Source organism: Acinonyx jubatus, chromosome B3 (assembly GCF_027475565.1).
Source record: "Acinonyx jubatus isolate Ajub_Pintada_27869175 chromosome B3, VMU_Ajub_asm_v1.0, whole genome shotgun sequence".
Classification (NCBI taxonomy): domain Eukaryota; kingdom Metazoa; phylum Chordata; class Mammalia; order Carnivora; family Felidae; genus Acinonyx; species Acinonyx jubatus.
Genome location: NC_069386.1, coordinates 35,427,053 through 35,443,654, shown reverse-complemented (window position 1 = coordinate 35,443,654; position 16,602 = coordinate 35,427,053). Strand labels below are relative to the sequence as shown.

Sequence of the window (16,602 nt, the reverse complement as noted above, 5' to 3'; positions counted from 1 at the left end):
GGGCTTGCGGAAGAGTCACGGGGATGCCAGGGCCCCATCCGGGTTCCCGGTGAGTGTCCGGTAAGCAGCCGGGCCAAGGGTGTGCTGGCAAATGCTAACGACCGATCGTCTGGGGACAAGGGCCCTGCTCTGTGGTGTTGGCCAACTCGGGCGGCGTAAACGACTCCCATCGCGGCTAACTTGGAGCCAGACGTCCCTGAACGCGGGCAGGGAGAGACACACGGTCATGCACCATCAGGCAGTAAGTTCGTCTGTGCAGAGACGGTAGATGCACTAACTGGAAGTCGTTACTTCTGCGGATGTGCTTGTTTAATTGCACGCTTGTGTAGCTGGCCGTGTTTTACCAGTTGGCCTGCAAGATCTGGGCAAGTTTAGCAATCTGCTGTCCTAGGCCAGGGCGCCGCCTCCTCCCGGCTGCCGGGTCCCCACGGCCTCATGGGCCCCTCTTCCGAGAGCTCTCCCAGCCTCTGATGGGGGGGGCCCCGCCGTGTGCCCCAAACCACTCCCCTTTCTCTGGCCCCCATCCCATCACTCCCCCCGTTCTCCTTCGGCCTCTCCATGTTCTCACCCTCCTTTGCTGGCTCCCCTCCTCTGCTCTGCCGTCAGCGGGCAAGCTCCCCATCAGTCCTTGGGCCTCTGCTGCTGCGGGGTCCCGCTTTAGGGTGATCTCCCTCGTGCCCACGCCATCCCCCGACACCTCTGGACCGGGCACTCCCAAAGCCATCTCTGGTTTACCGCCCACCTGAGGTCCACGCCGCGTCCGGCCCCGCGCCCGCGACTGTCCTCATCCCCCTCCCCCAACACCCCCTGGGCACACCTGCTCCCCTCCTGCAGTGACTCACCTGGCTAGTGGTCGCACCCCCACCCGGTCTTCCAAGTCCGAATCCATACACAGCCCTCGAGTCCCCTCCCTCTCAGGCCCCTGCCCGTGCATCTCCACCGTCCTGTCCACGCCGTTCAGTGAGTCTCTACCCCACGTTCTTCAAATTGCTCCCCGGCGTGGGCTTCACTCAGACCCCCCTGCCTGCCTCTCCCCCTGCACCATGACAACAGCCTCCCCTCCACTTCCTGCTTCTCCCCCACTTCAGCCAGCTTCCTTCCTGGGAGCCTTCTCTAACACCTTCCAATATGGCACCCCGCCCACTTAAGACCTTTCAGGATTCCCAGTGACCCCGGAGGAAGTTCACACTCCTTAGTCTAGAGGCTTCCGGAGCCCTTGATCACCCGCCCCAGACCCATGATAAGAGCAGGCCTTTTGGAGAAATCACGACACAGCAGGCTGCGTGCTGGGCCCCTGACACACATCACGAGGGGGGCAGCACAAGGAGGAGCTTGTGGCCTGGCCACCCCCGCCCCTTAACCATTATATGCTCGCGGGCACGTTTCTGAACCTCACTAAGCCTCAGTCCTCTGGGCCACAAAATGGGCATCATATCTCCCTCATAGGGTGGGATGAAGGTGAAACGAGTTTGGCCAAGGGGAGCACCCCACACAGTGCCTGGCACTGAGCGAGCATCGGAGGGTAGCCATTACCATGATTATGTGCTCAACCCTGACGTCGGTCCCCGGGGATGGGGGCCATCGCTGTACCCACCCTGTAGGTAAGAATAATGAGGCGCCATGAAGTGAGTTACTCAGGTCGCACAGCTTGCAAATGGCAGAGCCAGGGTTAGAACCCAAGCCCCAGGGGTCAGCCGCACCCCCTGAACTGTCTCCCTTCCCGTCACTGGCTTTCTGTCTTTGTAAGAGTTCCTGGGTGTCTGGTGCCCCCACACAGGACCTTACCAGAGAACTTCCTCTTTCCCTCCCTGCAGGGCCTTCACGGCTCGGCCCCGGCAGCCTCAGCGTCCCCTACCCACGGCCCCCTCCAAGCCCCCGGACCGGGAGCCCCTCCATGTGGCTCTGGGCCCCAGCCTGGTCAGTGATGTCTTCATTGCTGCTCCTTGCTCAGGATGGCTCCCTGAGGACGGGACATTGTTCCTTCGCATTTGGCTTTCCAGCCTGTGGCCCAGTGCCTGATGTGGGAGCGGTTCAGGGAACACGGAAGGGAGGTCTAGTCCGTGGAGAGAGCGTATGGATTCCACCTCGGCCTCCCCGCCCCTTTGTCTGCAGCCGCCTCTCCTGCCCGCGTGGAAACCCTCAGTACCCACCCCCCCGGATGGCATTTGCTCCCACTTCCTCCCTGGTTTCCAGCTGTTCCTCCCTCTAGGTCATCCTGTGCACTTTCACTAGGTTTTGGCCATCTCAATCCCTCGCTCGGAAACCTTCCGTGGCTCCCTATTGCCCCAAAGAGGATGTTTCCTTTCCTTAGCCTGGAATCCAAAGCTGCCTCTACTCCTGCTCCCTGGGAAGCCCTCTAAAGGGGTCTGAGCACCATTTACAATGCGTGTACGCGTGGAGGGGTGCGGTTCCCACGGCACCAAGCAATCCTCAGATACCAGCTGGGCGTCCTACAGTTCAACTCATTTCTGATACCGTTCCCACAGGTTAAGGGCTCAGTCCCATAAGACTGACCACCCCCTCCCTCCGCCCCCTTCAGACACCTGTCTCAAGCCCAGGTTGTTACCTGTGCCTTTGACAGACTGGCTATAGACCCAAGGCTTCAGTGACCCCGGCTCACAGAACTCAGAGAAACACTTTACGCACTGGATTACCGGTCTGTTATAAAAGACTATAACTCAGGGACGGCTGCATAGAAGAGACGCCCAGGGTAGGGCCTGGGGAGGGGCCTGGAGCTTCTACACCCACCGAGCACGCCCCCCTCCCTGAATCTCCACGTGTTCACCCACCCGGAAGCTCGCCGAAACTCTCCCTTTGGGTTTTTATGGAGACTTCATTAGTTACCGTTGATTTCACCTCCAGCCCCTCTCCCCTCCTGGGCGTCGGGGGTGCGGGCCTGAGGCTTCCAACCCTCTGGCGACAGGGTTGGTCTCCAGAAATCCAGGCCCCATCCTGAAGGGGCTTTCCAAAGTCATCTCATTAACAGAACGAGAGACACCTTTGTGGCGGTGCTCGCTTAGGAAATTCCAGGGGTTTTAGGAGCTCTGTGCCAGGAACAGTGGAGGAGACCAAACATGTATTTCTTATTGGAAGTCATTTCGTTTCCCCCCCGCGGTTGGGGGCAGGGTCTGAGGTCCCCCTGCTCTTGTCCCACCCACGGAGCTTGCATGCACCTTGGCCCCCCGCCGAGCAAGTGCATCTGGTCCAGATGGAGCCCCCGGGTGTATCAGGCCGAGGAAGAGTTTGTGCCCCGGGAGTCAGTTCCCAGGTGAAATCCCATCTTGGCTCTTTTCCCCGAGTGGGAACACCCCTTGGCTTTATCAGACTCCCATCTGTTAAATGGGGTCAGAGGCAGAGGTGAACCTGTGTGGCCCAGGCCTGCTTCAGCCTTGAGCCGGGATTTCACCGTTCTCTAGATCTTTGGAATAACAGGTGAGCTTAGCGCTGACACCTGAGGCCCTGGGCTGACAGGTCCAGGACTGTCTTCTCCCCTCCCAGAGGAGACCTGGTAAGGGTGGCTGGAGAGGGCTTCTGGGCCAGGCCCATGGACACACCTGGCCCCTTTGAAAAGGACAGCGATCTCCCCTGTTCTTTCAAGTAAAAGCTGCAGCAGACAGGTCTCTCAAGGGCCCTTGGTAACCCCTCTGTCACAGACTCCCAGACCTAAGGCAACGGAACACCAAGCCTAGCCTCTCATACCCGCCCGTGAGCTGGCCAGTCCCCCAGCGCACTGGCACGATATGCCTCGCCTCGGCAAGGGCCCTCCCTCCCTGCCACATCCACCTTCCCACGGGGGCACCCTGCGTCATCGGCAGGTGAGATGTGCACACTCAGAGCAAATCTGAGCACGTGGAGGGGTCCTCGTGGGCCACCGCATGTGGTTAACAGTGGGGGCTTTCACTGAGCTGCCTCAGGCTGAAGCTTGGCTTTGCCGCTTTCTAGCTGGGTGCCCCCCAGGTGGGTTGCTAGACCTTTCTGTGCCTCCGTCTCATCATCTGTACATGAGGATGAGTGCAGGATTTATGTCACAGGGTGATGGTAAACCTTCTGCGAGTCAACGTGTGTAAAGCCCTGGGGGTTCTCAGGGTAGGATTGGGGTAGGCAGGGAGGAGAGGGAGGACGTTCTGGGAGGGGCAGTGGCGCAGGCAAGGTATGGCGGCAGGACGCTTATGGTCCCTGGGGATAATGAGGGCTCAGCCAGATGCTGGGGTTGGTCTTCCCGAGGAGTCCAGACTATGCTGCGTCCTGGCTTCCTGCCCAAAGCTGGTTTTTCTTCCCCAGGCTCAGCCATCGCTTACTCTGCCTATTCGATCCCCAACGTGATGGTGAACACCACCTTCCATGACTACTACGTGCCCCTGGCCGTGCTGAACACCATCATCAGCACCGGCCTCTCCTGCTACTCCAGGTACCCGGCCACTGCACCTCAGAGGGCGGGGGAGGCTCAGTGGAAGGGCTCTCGGAAGCCTGGGGGCTCGGGTCCACACGGACGTCCCGCGGCTGGCAGGACCCGCTTCATGGGCACGAAGCCTGGGTGTTCAAGGGGACTTCACACTTGGCTTCATGCTGGCCCTATTGCGAGGCAGGCTGCGTAGCCTCCTTGAGCCTCAGTTTGCTCATCTGTAAAATGGGGCCAACCCAACTACTCCTTGTGAGATGGAGGTAAGGGTTACAGGCAATGTGGTGGGAACAGCTGGCCCAGAGGCGGTGCCCCATCAGTGGGCCGTCTGCGAACAGTGACTGAGCGGGCCCGTCTCTAGACATATGTGCCAGCTGTCAAGCTGTCAGATGGCACCCAAGTGTCCCTGGCGTCCCTGGAGAAACCCTATGGCTGTGAGCCACACCCAGATCACTGGAGTGTGAATGCAAGAGACACTGTTTTGTGGCTAAAAGCTCTGGTTTATGCAGCCCTTTGTGGAAAGGAACCGCCTCAATTTCCTCTTGCTTAAATTATTTGGGACACCTCTCAGATGGCGGTGTTGGGGTGTTAGCCCTGTCTGGATGCCGCCGGGGTGCTGGGTGGGGGGGGGCGGTGGGGGCTCTCGTGGGAGGCTGGCAGGTTGCACCCCATCTTCCGTCCCCCGGTCTCGATTCCGGGGCGCCGGTTGGGGTCTCCCCATTGGACCAGCTCAGAGAATTGTAGCCATCTGCTCGCCCCTCCCCAGGAGGAGAGGGACGGGGGCGGAGGGAGGGGCGCTTCTCTGCGATGATTGTGGCTACACCTGTCCTTGGGTGACACTGGGGTTTCGTGGGACAGAAGGTAGGCCCGTTTCCCCAAGCTTGACAGGCTGGTTTTCTGTAAAAATGGAAGGATAGATTCTTAAAGAGCATGCAGACCCACTTGCCCCAACCTGCCTTTTACTTGCCTGTCCTGAGACGGGTGGGAAGCGTGGAGTTGCTTTGAGTCAGAGGGAGTCTCATTTCTAGGCTCCGTCTCAACATTAGGGCTGCTCATCCCATGACAGAAGCCTGGGGGTGGGAGTGGGGGATAAAGTCTCTTCCCTCCTGTAAAGCTGTGAGGAGATCGGGTCTGCCCGTGGTGGTAAGAAACCGAATCCGATGTCACGGGCTTATCCTCGCCTCCTCCCCACTTCCTCGAGGACTCCGTTGCCAGGGACGCAGAAGCCTCTTTCTGGAGTGCAGCCTCTGTGCCAGACTGGCGCTGTGAGGGTTGCATGGGTGACAGAGAGGAGTGGGTGGGTCCCGGCCTCGGGTGAGACAAGGCTTAACACTCACAGAAAAGTAACAAGGGTGCCAGCCACTGCCCACGAGACGTGAAGCATGACCTCGAGGCACGGGGCCGGGGATGCACACACACACACACCTAGCTCTGGTCCTTGGATGAGTCACAGCCCTGTCTGGTTAGCTCCTGCTGGGCTGTGTAGTTAGGATTGGAGGGAGGTGAGCACTGTGGGCCGAGGGTGCAAGGAAGTTTCCATGAGTGTCAAACAAATTGTCCCAGAGTTCATGATCCAGGACTGCTTTCCTAGGAACTCCCAGTGCAAATTCTCGAAACATTTGCTCCCCCACCTCCCCCCCCCCTTTTTTTTAAGCTTTCTGAATCGCCTATAAGCCACCAGGGTAGATTGTTTCCTTCTAACCAGGGGTCCACCCGGGTTGTTTATAATAAATGGGTCTTCTGGATGTGGCATACCTGTTACCTTTGGACAAACTCATTTGGCAGGGCAGGCTGGCTAGGAATCTCTCGATGCTTGTGCTTGGAGGCTTCTCCTTTGTCAATGAAATGGATTATCTCTGTTTACTTCTGGGGCACATCTGTCGCTATTCCATCTATCCGTCTATCCATTCATCCATCCAGGCATCCATCCATCCACCTTCCTATCCACCATTCCCCCTACCCAACCACCACCTACCCATCCATCTGCCCACCCATTCACCCATCCAACCATCCATCCATCCATCCATCCACCCATCCACTCACCCACTCACTCAACCATCCATCCGCTACCCATCTACCCCCTACTTGTCCATCCATCCATGCATCTATCCATCCATCCACTCACCCAACCATCCATCCGCTACCCATCTACCTCCTACTTGTCTATCCGTCCATCTATCCTTCCATCCACCCATTCACTCACCCAACCATCCACCCACTACCCATCTACCCCCTACTTGTCCATCCATCCATCCATCCACCCATCCACTCACCCAACCATCCATCCACTACCCATCTACCCCCTACTAGTCCGTCCGTCCATGCATCTATCAATCCATCCATCCATTCACCCATTCATCCAGCCAGCCAGCCGGCCAACCAACCAACCACCCAACATTCCTTAAATGCTTGCCCTACTCCAGGCATCATGTTAAGATCTGGGAATACCAGGAGGAGAAAGGCACAGTCCTTACGCTCAGAGAGCACCCAGTGCAGTGGCTGAAGCAGACTGCAGACCCCCGCCAAGGCCAGGCGGACTCATCATTTCCTCTAACGGCCAGAGGAAATGGAATTTAGAGTATAGCATTACAGAAGGCAACATGAACAATGAGAATATAAGATGACACCTGCTTGGATACACAGAGTTCTGCAAAATGGTACTGGGACTGAGTATTAGCTGGAGATGGGGGATGGGCCTCTTGGACGGAGTGAACGGCCTGGATAGGGTGAGGGGGCCAGAGAGGATAGTACTGGGAGGCAGCAAGGAGTCGCCGGAAGTTGCCTGCACAGCTGGAAGGAGGAGAGTGGCTGGAGAGGGTCTCAGCAGCTGCCAGGATCTGAGGTGCCCCCCGTGTCCTTCTGAGGACTGGCCCTGTGCTCGTGAAGGACAGTGAGCTTTGTAGGAGGCCAGTTCCATGGACTCCACTTCGGAGCTGAGGGGCTTCCTGGTGTGGTAGCAGCTGCTGCCGTGGGGATGGGAGGAAGGTGGTGCTGGAAGAGAGAGAAAGGGGCCCACAGACAGGGTGGGATGCCCCATCTGAGGGCCCTTTGGGCTCCCTTCTCACCTGGTCCTCCTTCCTTTCATGTTTTCATTTCCTTCTTGGTCTTCAGTGTCTGAGGAGCAAGAAAGAGGACTTGTGCCCAGGGCGGGGGGTGACTCAGCCCCTATTAACTTCAGGAGAAGCAGGTGGAGAGGAGGGCCAGGGCCCCCCGGAGGCCCCGATTTCACAGACTTGCCGTGTGGCCTCTGGCTCCAGTGTCCATACAAGCAAGGGCATCTGAGAGGATGTTTCTGGGTCCTCTCTGGTTTGGATGTTCTACAATGCCGGAGCTTCGGAGTCTTTTCCAAGATTTCTCTCCTTGCCTTCCCCCTCCCCCAAGCCCACCCGACCTTGGCCTCCTGCGCCATCAGTCCACGGCGTGGCCAGGAGTGGCAGAGAACCACCGTCGTCTTCCCTGGGCAGGAAGTAGACCGTGAACCTCGCGAGTAGTTTTTAGTTATTTCCGTGCTTACCGGAGCATCACGGTCTAAGTGGCATTCATTCCATTACAGTGCATGTCTTTAAGGTAAATCTCCACGTAGAGAACTGGGGGCTCCCCTGACTGGGTTTCTGGTCCCTATGATCATGGCCTCTTGTTCAAATGAATATTCCAGAAAACTGCTTTCTTCCTCGGTAGCACTTGAGAAAGGAGATGGGAGAATGCGTGATCTCTATGTGGCTCTTGGAGCAAAGTGGGGTGACGGAGACCTCGCTTGCTCATCCTGCTGACCATCCAGAAGCCCAGAAAGGTGTCCTCACTCCCTTAAGGCACGTTGGTCCCACAGAGCTTGCTGTATGTTACAAGTCCCTGTAGGTACTTTTTATCCACGCATCCAAGGCCCCCAGCAGTCGGCTTTTTGGACAGATACTTGCTCAGTGAAATGCCCTATGGGCAGTGCTGTGAGGGAGAGGGGTGACTTTTCATCCCGGACGGAAAGTGAGCTGCACCGGGAGAGCCATCCTGTGGCTTTGGTACTGTGGCAGCCAAGAGGGGCACAGAGAAGGCCCAGGAGAGGGTTTGGAGGTCAGAGCTGGAGGCAGGAGGCTCAGCAGTGAGTGGTTCTCAGACACCTCTGGAGGTCGGAGGGCTCAGCCAGATGACAGTGCTACCGGGGCCGGGGGCCAGCATGCGGAAATGTCCACATTCCTGTGATGTCACTCCCACAACAGAACAGCTGTAACCACAGCGCACACACATACACGCACACGACCTCTGCGATAGAACGTTTCCAAAAGCCCACCCGTTTCAAGCACCCGTTCCAGAACTTGCTTGCAAATCCTGCTGGCTTTGTCGCAACAAGATTTATCAGGTTTTAGAACAGACTGGTATCGTACTGACCCTCTCCTGATAAAGGCTTCTGCCAAAAAAATCCAGTGTTGCCTGCCAACCTGGTTCTAGGCAGCCGAGGCCTGACTCCCTGTAAACTGGCCTCTCAACTCTGTGGTGTAGGGACTGTCTGACCAGGTGGGGCTTTGGAGACCAGGTGGGGCATCCGGTGCTTTCGGAGGATTCTGTGGCTCCCACCCGTCCTTCCGGGAATCTCTGGATGGAGCGACACCCTGTGGCTAAATGTGGAACTGCACCTTAGTAGTGGGAGGCCCCTGTCTGTGGCTGCTGGCCCTTCTGCCTTTTATTCTCTGTTGCTGTCTCTCTTCTGCTCTGCTTTTTCTCCCTTTTTTTTCTCCCTGTAGACTCGGCTTTGCAGCTGGAGAGGCTGGTTCGTTTGCCCCCGGGAAAGCACTTTATCAGGCCGGGCGAAATGTTGTCTCAAGTCACGGGAAATCCATGGTTTGGGGGATGGCCCTCGCCGGCCACAGCCAGCTTTCCTCCTGTGTAAGTGGTCACAGAAAGAGCGTGCTTTATGGTGAGCCATAAAGAGCGTTTAATGGCGAGCCTCTCCTAACTCAGGAAGGATAGGCCGTGCCGTGCACGGGGCAGGAGGGAGCGGGCGTGCGGTCGGGTTTGCCAGGAGACCGCGAATGCTATTGAGATGTACTCTGGCTGTTGGGGCAGTGGGCGTGTGTCCCAGCTGCTCCCTGGGGCAGAGGGTACAGGCAAGGATGGAGGCTGGGTTGTGGTCTGAGGCCTGCTCAGCCTGCCGGAGGGGCGGTGGTATGAAACGTGGAAGCCAGACGGCCCAGGGTTTCAGTCCTAGCTTTGCCTCTTAACCAGCTCCTCTGACTTTAGGCAAATCACCCAGAACCTGCCTGTGCCCATTTTCCTTACGGCGTAGCTATAAGATGGGGACGGGGAGAGAATGAATCCCACGACACACATTTTAGTAAAAGCTTCCATTTCGTGAGTGTTCCTCTGTGATGTGAAGTAAGCTCCCTCGTAAGTATCATCTCGTCAGATGCTTGCAACAAGCCCGTGAGGGGGTAGGGTTGTCGGCCCTGTGTCACACGCGAGGATTCGGAGGGGCGCAGGGGTTACCTCACCTGCCGGGGTCACATGATCATGAAGGGCAGAGGCAGGATTCGAACCCAGGGTGTCCAGGTCAGAAACTGCATGTGAAATCCCCTCTCCCAGGGTCGGCGGTTTACTCCCAAGGCTGGGGTTCCTGTTTGCGGGGGGACGTAAGTTGCTGTCCCTTGTTTCTTTCCCTCCTTTTCCTGGAGCTTGTCTTCCTTCTCTACCCTGCGCCCGCCATGCGCTTGTCTGATGTAGGACAGGGTCAGGAAAGGGGACACGTGCTGCCGTGGGCTTGAGAGCAGTCGGAGCCTATCGCTGGAGGCTGTGGGGCTTCTCTGCCTCTTATTCTGGAGCAGGGATCCTCATGCTTGGCATTCCTGAGGGCTAGACACGACACAGCGGCCATGGGGACAGCAGGTGACAGGTGATGGCACCAGCCTGTGGCGACAGGAAGAACCTGGCTGAGTGGGGAGATGGGCGCGGGCTGAGCAGAGAGGCAGATTGTGTTTGGTGGAGGAAAGGGCAGGCTTGTGGGCTGGGACTGGGGGGTCTGGGGACCAGGGGTGGGGAGCAGACTCCATTCTCGCCAGAGAGCGTGAAGAGGGGCAGGACCGTCAGGAAGGGCTGAGAGGGGCCAAATGCCTCCACTGCCTCACTGGCTGCACCGGGACGGCCACTCCACCAACCCTGGCACCGTGGCTCTGCACCCCACCTTTGTGGGGACCTCTGGCCTCGCCCTGCAGCCCTGGGGGCACCGAGGGAGGGCCCCGCCCCCCCCACTGATACCCAGTGGTACCCAAGCGGGGTCCTGCCCTGCCACCCTGCCTCGACAGCCCCCTGGCCCAGGGCGTGAGCCCTCCCTCGCCTGAGCCCCAGTTCAGGGCTCTGGTTTTGTGTGGACATTCTTCTCGCTCCTCTCACGTCCTCCCAGCGTCCAGCCTATCATCTGTGCTGCCAGAGTCCCCACACCCTGGGCTGCCGGCCCCGAGCCAGCAGAGGCCCCATCGCGTTCTGTCCAGGAGGACCTACCTGTCTTTGCCACGGTCAGCACCGCTCATTTTAACGTTGGCTTCCTCTTGGGACTGGAGGCGGGTCGGGGTGTTGCTGAACGAGGGGGAAAGGCCACGTTTACTCGGTTTCCCCAGGCCAGCGTCCCTGCGTGTGGTACCGAGTATTCCGGAAGTCTCTCAAAGTCATTAAAGACTTCACCAAACCAAGGGCTTTGGCACAGCACGCACCCGGGGCAGCTGACATCGGCTCCTTCACAGCCGTGCTCGCCCTCCGGAGCCCGGGCTGGGGGCCCCCCACGCCCCCACGTCTGCCCACCCTGGTTGCTGCTGGACTTCTAAAAGGCCCTTTGGCAGTTTGACAACTTGCCTCCCAGAAGGCCTTCCCAGCCCAATACCTCCTCCCTGGCTTCTTTGGACACCGTTGCCCCTCACGATGCGGCCCCAGGAGATGGTTTCCCCTGAGACCCTTTCTCCTCGAAGGCAGAGTCACTCCCGTCGGGCTGGGAGAAGTGGAAGAGGCCCGTCGGGGGGGGGAGCCACTGGCCTCCGGAGGAGGTTGTACAAAAAGACTTCTCTTCTGCGGACGACCTGCCCTCAGTAATTTGTCATGTGCGTGCACGTGTGTCATTCATGGAAACCGTTTTCGGTCCAACGTCTTCCCCCTTTCCTTCCCCGCTTTAGGTTTCTTGAAATCCAGAAGCCCGGGCTCTGCAAGATGCTTCGCGTCCTTGCCTTTGCTTATCCCTACACCTGGGACTCCCTTCCCATCTTCTACAGGGTAAGGGCCCGGCTCTGTCTTTTCTCTGCCTGTTGGCAACACCAGGGAATCTATTGTTTCCTGAGCTCCTGGGGCTCGGAGCGCCATGCTGGTCACTGCGAGGGACGGACGTGGGAGCCACGACCCAGGGGCTCCCTTAGTAGTTAGGACACAGCAGGAGAATGAAGGCCCTGGCAAACCACAGGGGATGCATCAATGGCCAGTACTGACTGGGGGCTCAGATGCAGTCGTGGAGGGCTGGGAAGGGGAGGCAGCCTGGGGTTTAGTGTGGTGACCAGGAAAGCAGGCTCTGGAGGCAAATCTCTAATACGTACTCGCTGTTAGACTTTGGGCCAGTTAGGTACCATCTCTGTGCCTTGATGTCCCCCTCTGTAAAATGGGCATGGTAATAACACCTGCTTTCATCAGACTGCGGGGAAGATTACATGAGATCGCTGGCTTGTGGCAAGTGGCCAATAAATGCAGTTATTCTGTATTATCATCAACTAATATACTAGCAGCGAAGGAAAAAGGATAAATGAAGGTCGTAAGATAGATGGGAATTGGAGAACATGAAGGAAGGGGGTGCAGGAGGGACACAAGAAAGGGGAGAGGCACTCACAAATCGGATGGACCTGAGTTCAAATCCCAGCGCGCACTGGCTCTGTGACCTTAGGGAATGCACCTGATCTCTCTGAGCCTCAGTTTCCTCATCTGTTAATGAGGCTGACATCCTCTCCCGCACAGAGGGGTAGAGGGGTTTAATCAAATCAGCAGATCGGAGGGCTCAGCAATGCCCGCCAGATGGCCTGCACCCAGTGAGTAGAGTTTCCCTCCCAGGGGCAGCTTGAAGTTTGATGCGCAAGTCAGGGACCAAAGGGGAGGGCCAGAGCCGGTGCCACCTGTGTGAGCCTGGGATGGGGGGGGGAGACCCAGAGGCGTGGGTGCGGCCCATTCCCCTGACTCCTTCCTCCACGACACAGAACACCCATAGGAAACCAGAGCAGAGAGCAAGCCGTTCCCACATGCCACCGAATCGCATAGCACAGGTCTGCGTTATTAGGAGCACCAGCTGAGTCAGACAGGGGGCGGAGGAGGGGCCGGGAGGTCTGATCGCCAGCAGGGAGGTTGACGAGCACCGGTTCTGGAATCAGCCTGCCTGGATCCACAGCCTGACTTCACTGCTGATTAGTGGTTTGCAAGTCACCCTCTGGCCCAGCTTCCTCATCCGCAAAGTGGGATGTTTTGGTAGTTGTTGAGGCTGTGATGAAATTGTGCAAATAAAAGGCTGGCTTAGTGCCCTAGGTAAGTGATGGCTGCTGTCATTATAACGGTAATACAAAAACTATACTTAGCTCTCAAACAGGATAATGGCTGTAATTAACACGTTTTGATGACTCAGAAAGGCCTTCCAGGGATTTCTAGGCTTTAAAGCCTTAATTAGGAGCTTGAAATCTGGGGATGTGCTGGTGAGAAGTGAGTTCAAGGGTGACTAGACCACTTTTTACTATACTTACATTTTACCCCCAAAAGAGTAGCAAATAGATCCAGTAGGATTTTTCTTTTCCTTTTCCTTGATTTCTTTCCTTTTCTTTCGTAATTAACTCAAAAGGCTTTATGGACATTTGGAGGATTAAAATACAGCTGCCCTGCGGGGAGAAAAAATAAAATAAAATACAGTTGCCTTGGGTCTCCCAAAAGATCACAGTCAGAATTATGGGGGAGCCTGGGTGGCTCAGTTGGTTAAGCATCTGACTTCGGCTCAGGTCATAATCTCATGGTTTGTGAGTTCGAGCCCCGGTTCGGGCTCTGTGCTGACAGCTCAGAGCCTGGGAGCCTGCTTCGGATTCTGGGTCTCTTTCTCTCTCTGCCCCTCCCCTATTTGCGCTCTGTCTCTCTCTCACACAAAAATGAACAAACATTAAAAAAAATATTAAGGGGCACCTAGGTGCCACAGTCGGTTAAGTGTCCGTCCGACTCTTGATTTCGGCCCAAGTCATAATCTCGCAGTTTGACTTTGAGCCCCGCATTGGGCTCTGTGCTAACAGTGCGGAGCCTGCTTGGGATTCTCTTTCTCCCTTTCTCTCTGCCCCTCCCCTGCACTCTCTCTCTCTCTCTCTCTCTCTGAATAAACCTAAACAAATTTTTTTTAATATTAAAAAAAAAAAAAAGGAATAGGAATTCTGCTCCCACGGTCCCTGAGAGTTCCCCTTCCAAGCCACAGACCAAGGAGGTGAGGGCCTTGGCCCGTGGTGCCCGCACACGTGTGCAGAGATGGCTTCGGGTGATGAGAAGGAAGGGGGCCTCCTCTCGAGACCTGAGGTTCCTCTGAATCCCTGCAGCTGTTCCTGCTTTCGGGGGACGGTGCGCAGAATGAAGCCGCCTTGTACCACCAGAAGCACACGGCCATGACCCTCCTGGCCTCTTTCTTCTACTCCGCACACCTGCCAGAGCGCCTGGCGCCTGGCCGCTTCGACTACATCGGTGAGTGCGCGGCGGCCCCGTTGTCTCCCTGCCACCAGGACGCCAGTGCATGTGGTCTCAAAGGGGAAACAGGGGCATGGAGAGACGCAATTCCCCAGGGGCTTCTCTAGGCGCAGGCCAAGGGAAGTGAAACTGTAGGGCAATGGAGGCCAGGATGTACGTAGCCAGCAAATGGCCAGGTAGGATGGGAGGGTAGAGAACAGGTGCATCTAGGGTTCTAAGGCATTCCTGTGGGCTACGGGGCCTAGGGAGTCCCGTTATTACCCCAAAGATGAAATCCCAGGATTAAATGGACATCGAGGGCAGCCCTGGAGAGGAACAAGACAGACCGAGTGCAGATGGCCCCGAGGCTGACAGATGGCAGGGGCTGTGCCAAGGAGGGGAGCGTGTCTTCGTCTCGTTCAGGCGGCTGCAGTGGGGCCAGGAGTCTTGGTTCTCAGGTGTGGCCCCTGGAGCATCAGCATTTAGCATTATCTGGGAATTCTCAGATTCTCAGGCCCCCGGACATCCCGAACCAGAAGCTCGGGGTGTCTCACTCAGAGGCTGGGGGACTCTCCGGGGGAACCTGAGCTCACCGCCGTTAGAGAAGTGACGTGCTGGAGAGGAGCTGTCAGAGCCAGAGGACTTCTACCTGCTGGGAGAGTGCCTTCCGTCTCTGTCTAGGGAAGTGGGTCGGGCACTGGCTGGAGGAGGGACCCTTGGGCCACTTCTGGTGACGCTGAGGACTCCTTGAGACGAGAGCTCCCTAGATGCGCTGTCATGGGGGTTCAAGGGTCAGCCCTTATCCTTAAATGGTGGGCAGGGACCCTGGTTCTCCCCAAGCCCATTTCTCCAGTGATTTTTTTCATCTCCTCCCACCTAAGACATATGGCCAGATTTGCTTTATTGGCTCTGAAAAGAGCTTCATCTCCTTTACTTCAATTCTGTCCTACCAGAAGGGATGCCAAGGACCAAAATGCTTGGAGGGCAAATTTCAAACAAAAAGGTGAGGGGGCGGGGGAGACGAGAGGGCCACGGAGTTGGAACTTGTCTACAGGAGCCCTGTCCACCTCCCGAGCCCCACCTAGACAAAGTATCGGTGGTTGTAAATGAAGTCCGGGGACTGCGGGAAAAAATAGCCCTGGCCTTGTTTTACCAACTCCCTGGTGTCTTAATAACATTTCATTTATTCACTTTTTTTTTTTTTCAACGTTTATTTATTTTTGGGACAGAGAGAGACAGAGCATGAACGGGGGAGGGGCAGAGAGAGAGGGAGACACAGAATCGGAAACAGGCTCCAGGCTCTGAGCCATCAGCCCAGAGCCCGACGCGGGGCTCGAACTCACGGACCGCGAGATCGTGACCTGGGCTGAAGTCGGACGCTTAACCGACTGCGCCACCCAGGCGCCCCTCATTTATTCACTTTTAATCCCACTCTCTTGGTCCTAGGGGAACAGAACCCAGAGACACCCCTCCATTGGCCAGACATTTGCCAGACAACTGTTAATGACAGGTCATTAACAACGGGTTTGGAAAATGATCTGTCCTACAATAACGGGGTCTGCCAGATGTGGGATTCCCTCTCCAACGTGGGGCAGAGTGCTAACTGGTTAGCGCTGGCCCTGCCCGTAGGAAGTTCCTCCATATTCCTGTCCAGCCAGATTGCGGGAATATCTCTCTCTCTCTCTCTCTCTCTCTCTTAACGAAAGAGAATCCTTAACTCTTGTGTCGTATCTGTTTGCTAGGACTGCCATAACAAAGAATCACAGACTGAGTGGCTTAAACAACAGAAATGCATTTTCTCATAATTTTGGAGGCTGAGACCAGGGTGTGGGCTGGGTCCATCTCTCTCCTGGCTCTCTCCCTGGCTTGCAGACGGCCGTCTTCTCTGTCTCTCCTCATGTGGTCTTTCCTCTGTGTACATTCATGCCCAGGTCCTAACTTCCTCCTCTTAGAAGGGTACCAGTCACAGGGCACCTGGGTGGCTCGGTCAGTTGAGTGTCAGGTCATGATCTTGTGGTTCGTGAGTTCAAGCCCCACATCAGGCTCACTGCTGTCAACGGCACGGAGCCTGCTTGGGATTTTCTCTCTCTCCCTCTCTCTCTCTCTCTCTCTGCCCCTCCCTCTGCCTCTCTCCCTCTCTCTCTCAAAATAAATATATAAACTTAAAATAATAAAAGATCCTGTCTCCAGATACGGTCACATTCTGAGGTACTGGGCATTGGGACTTCAACATTTGGAACTGGGGGAAGGGAGACACAGCTCAGCCCATGACACATGCTGTCTTTGTTCTCTTCTCATCTTCTGATTTCTGAGGGTTGTCCCACAAACAGTCCTCGGCCCTGGGCAATGGACTCTTTTTCTCATCACTACCAACTCAGCATGTTCCCGCCCACTACCACCCCCCTCTGCTGGGTCCTCCCCTCTGTGGACACATAGCTGGTGAGCCAAGGTCCTGAAGGTCATCAGGGAGGAAGAGCCCCTGGTCATGTCTGGGATTAACCAGCAGTAAGGAGAGG

At 56.7% G+C, this 16,602-nt stretch overlaps 2 protein-coding genes across 21 annotated transcripts in view; one reads left to right on the top strand and one right to left on the bottom strand.

The window, feature by feature from the left end:
• Positions 1 to 16,602, top strand: part of PAQR5 (progestin and adipoQ receptor family member 5) — a 74,221-nt gene that overhangs the window by 53,370 nt on the left and 4,249 nt on the right. For all 9 annotated transcript variants that reach the window (XM_027067643.2, XM_027067644.2, XM_053223816.1 and 6 more), the window contains 3 exons: positions 4,282 to 4,408; positions 11,545 to 11,641; positions 13,963 to 14,104. In XM_027067643.2, coding sequence (XP_026923444.1) covers positions 4,282 to 4,408; positions 11,545 to 11,641; positions 13,963 to 14,104 — 366 coding nt within the window. The remainder of the gene's footprint in view (positions 1 to 4,281; positions 4,409 to 11,544; positions 11,642 to 13,962; positions 14,105 to 16,602) is intronic.
• The window catches only part of LOC106980589 (translation initiation factor IF-2-like), a 65,406-nt gene continuing 60,876 nt past the window's right edge, over positions 12,073 to 16,602 (bottom strand). For all 12 annotated transcript variants that reach the window (XR_008299078.1, XR_008299071.1, XR_008299074.1 and 9 more), the window contains one exon: positions 12,073 to 13,269. The gene's annotated coding sequence lies outside the window, so the exon portion shown is untranslated. The remainder of the gene's footprint in view (positions 13,270 to 16,602) is intronic.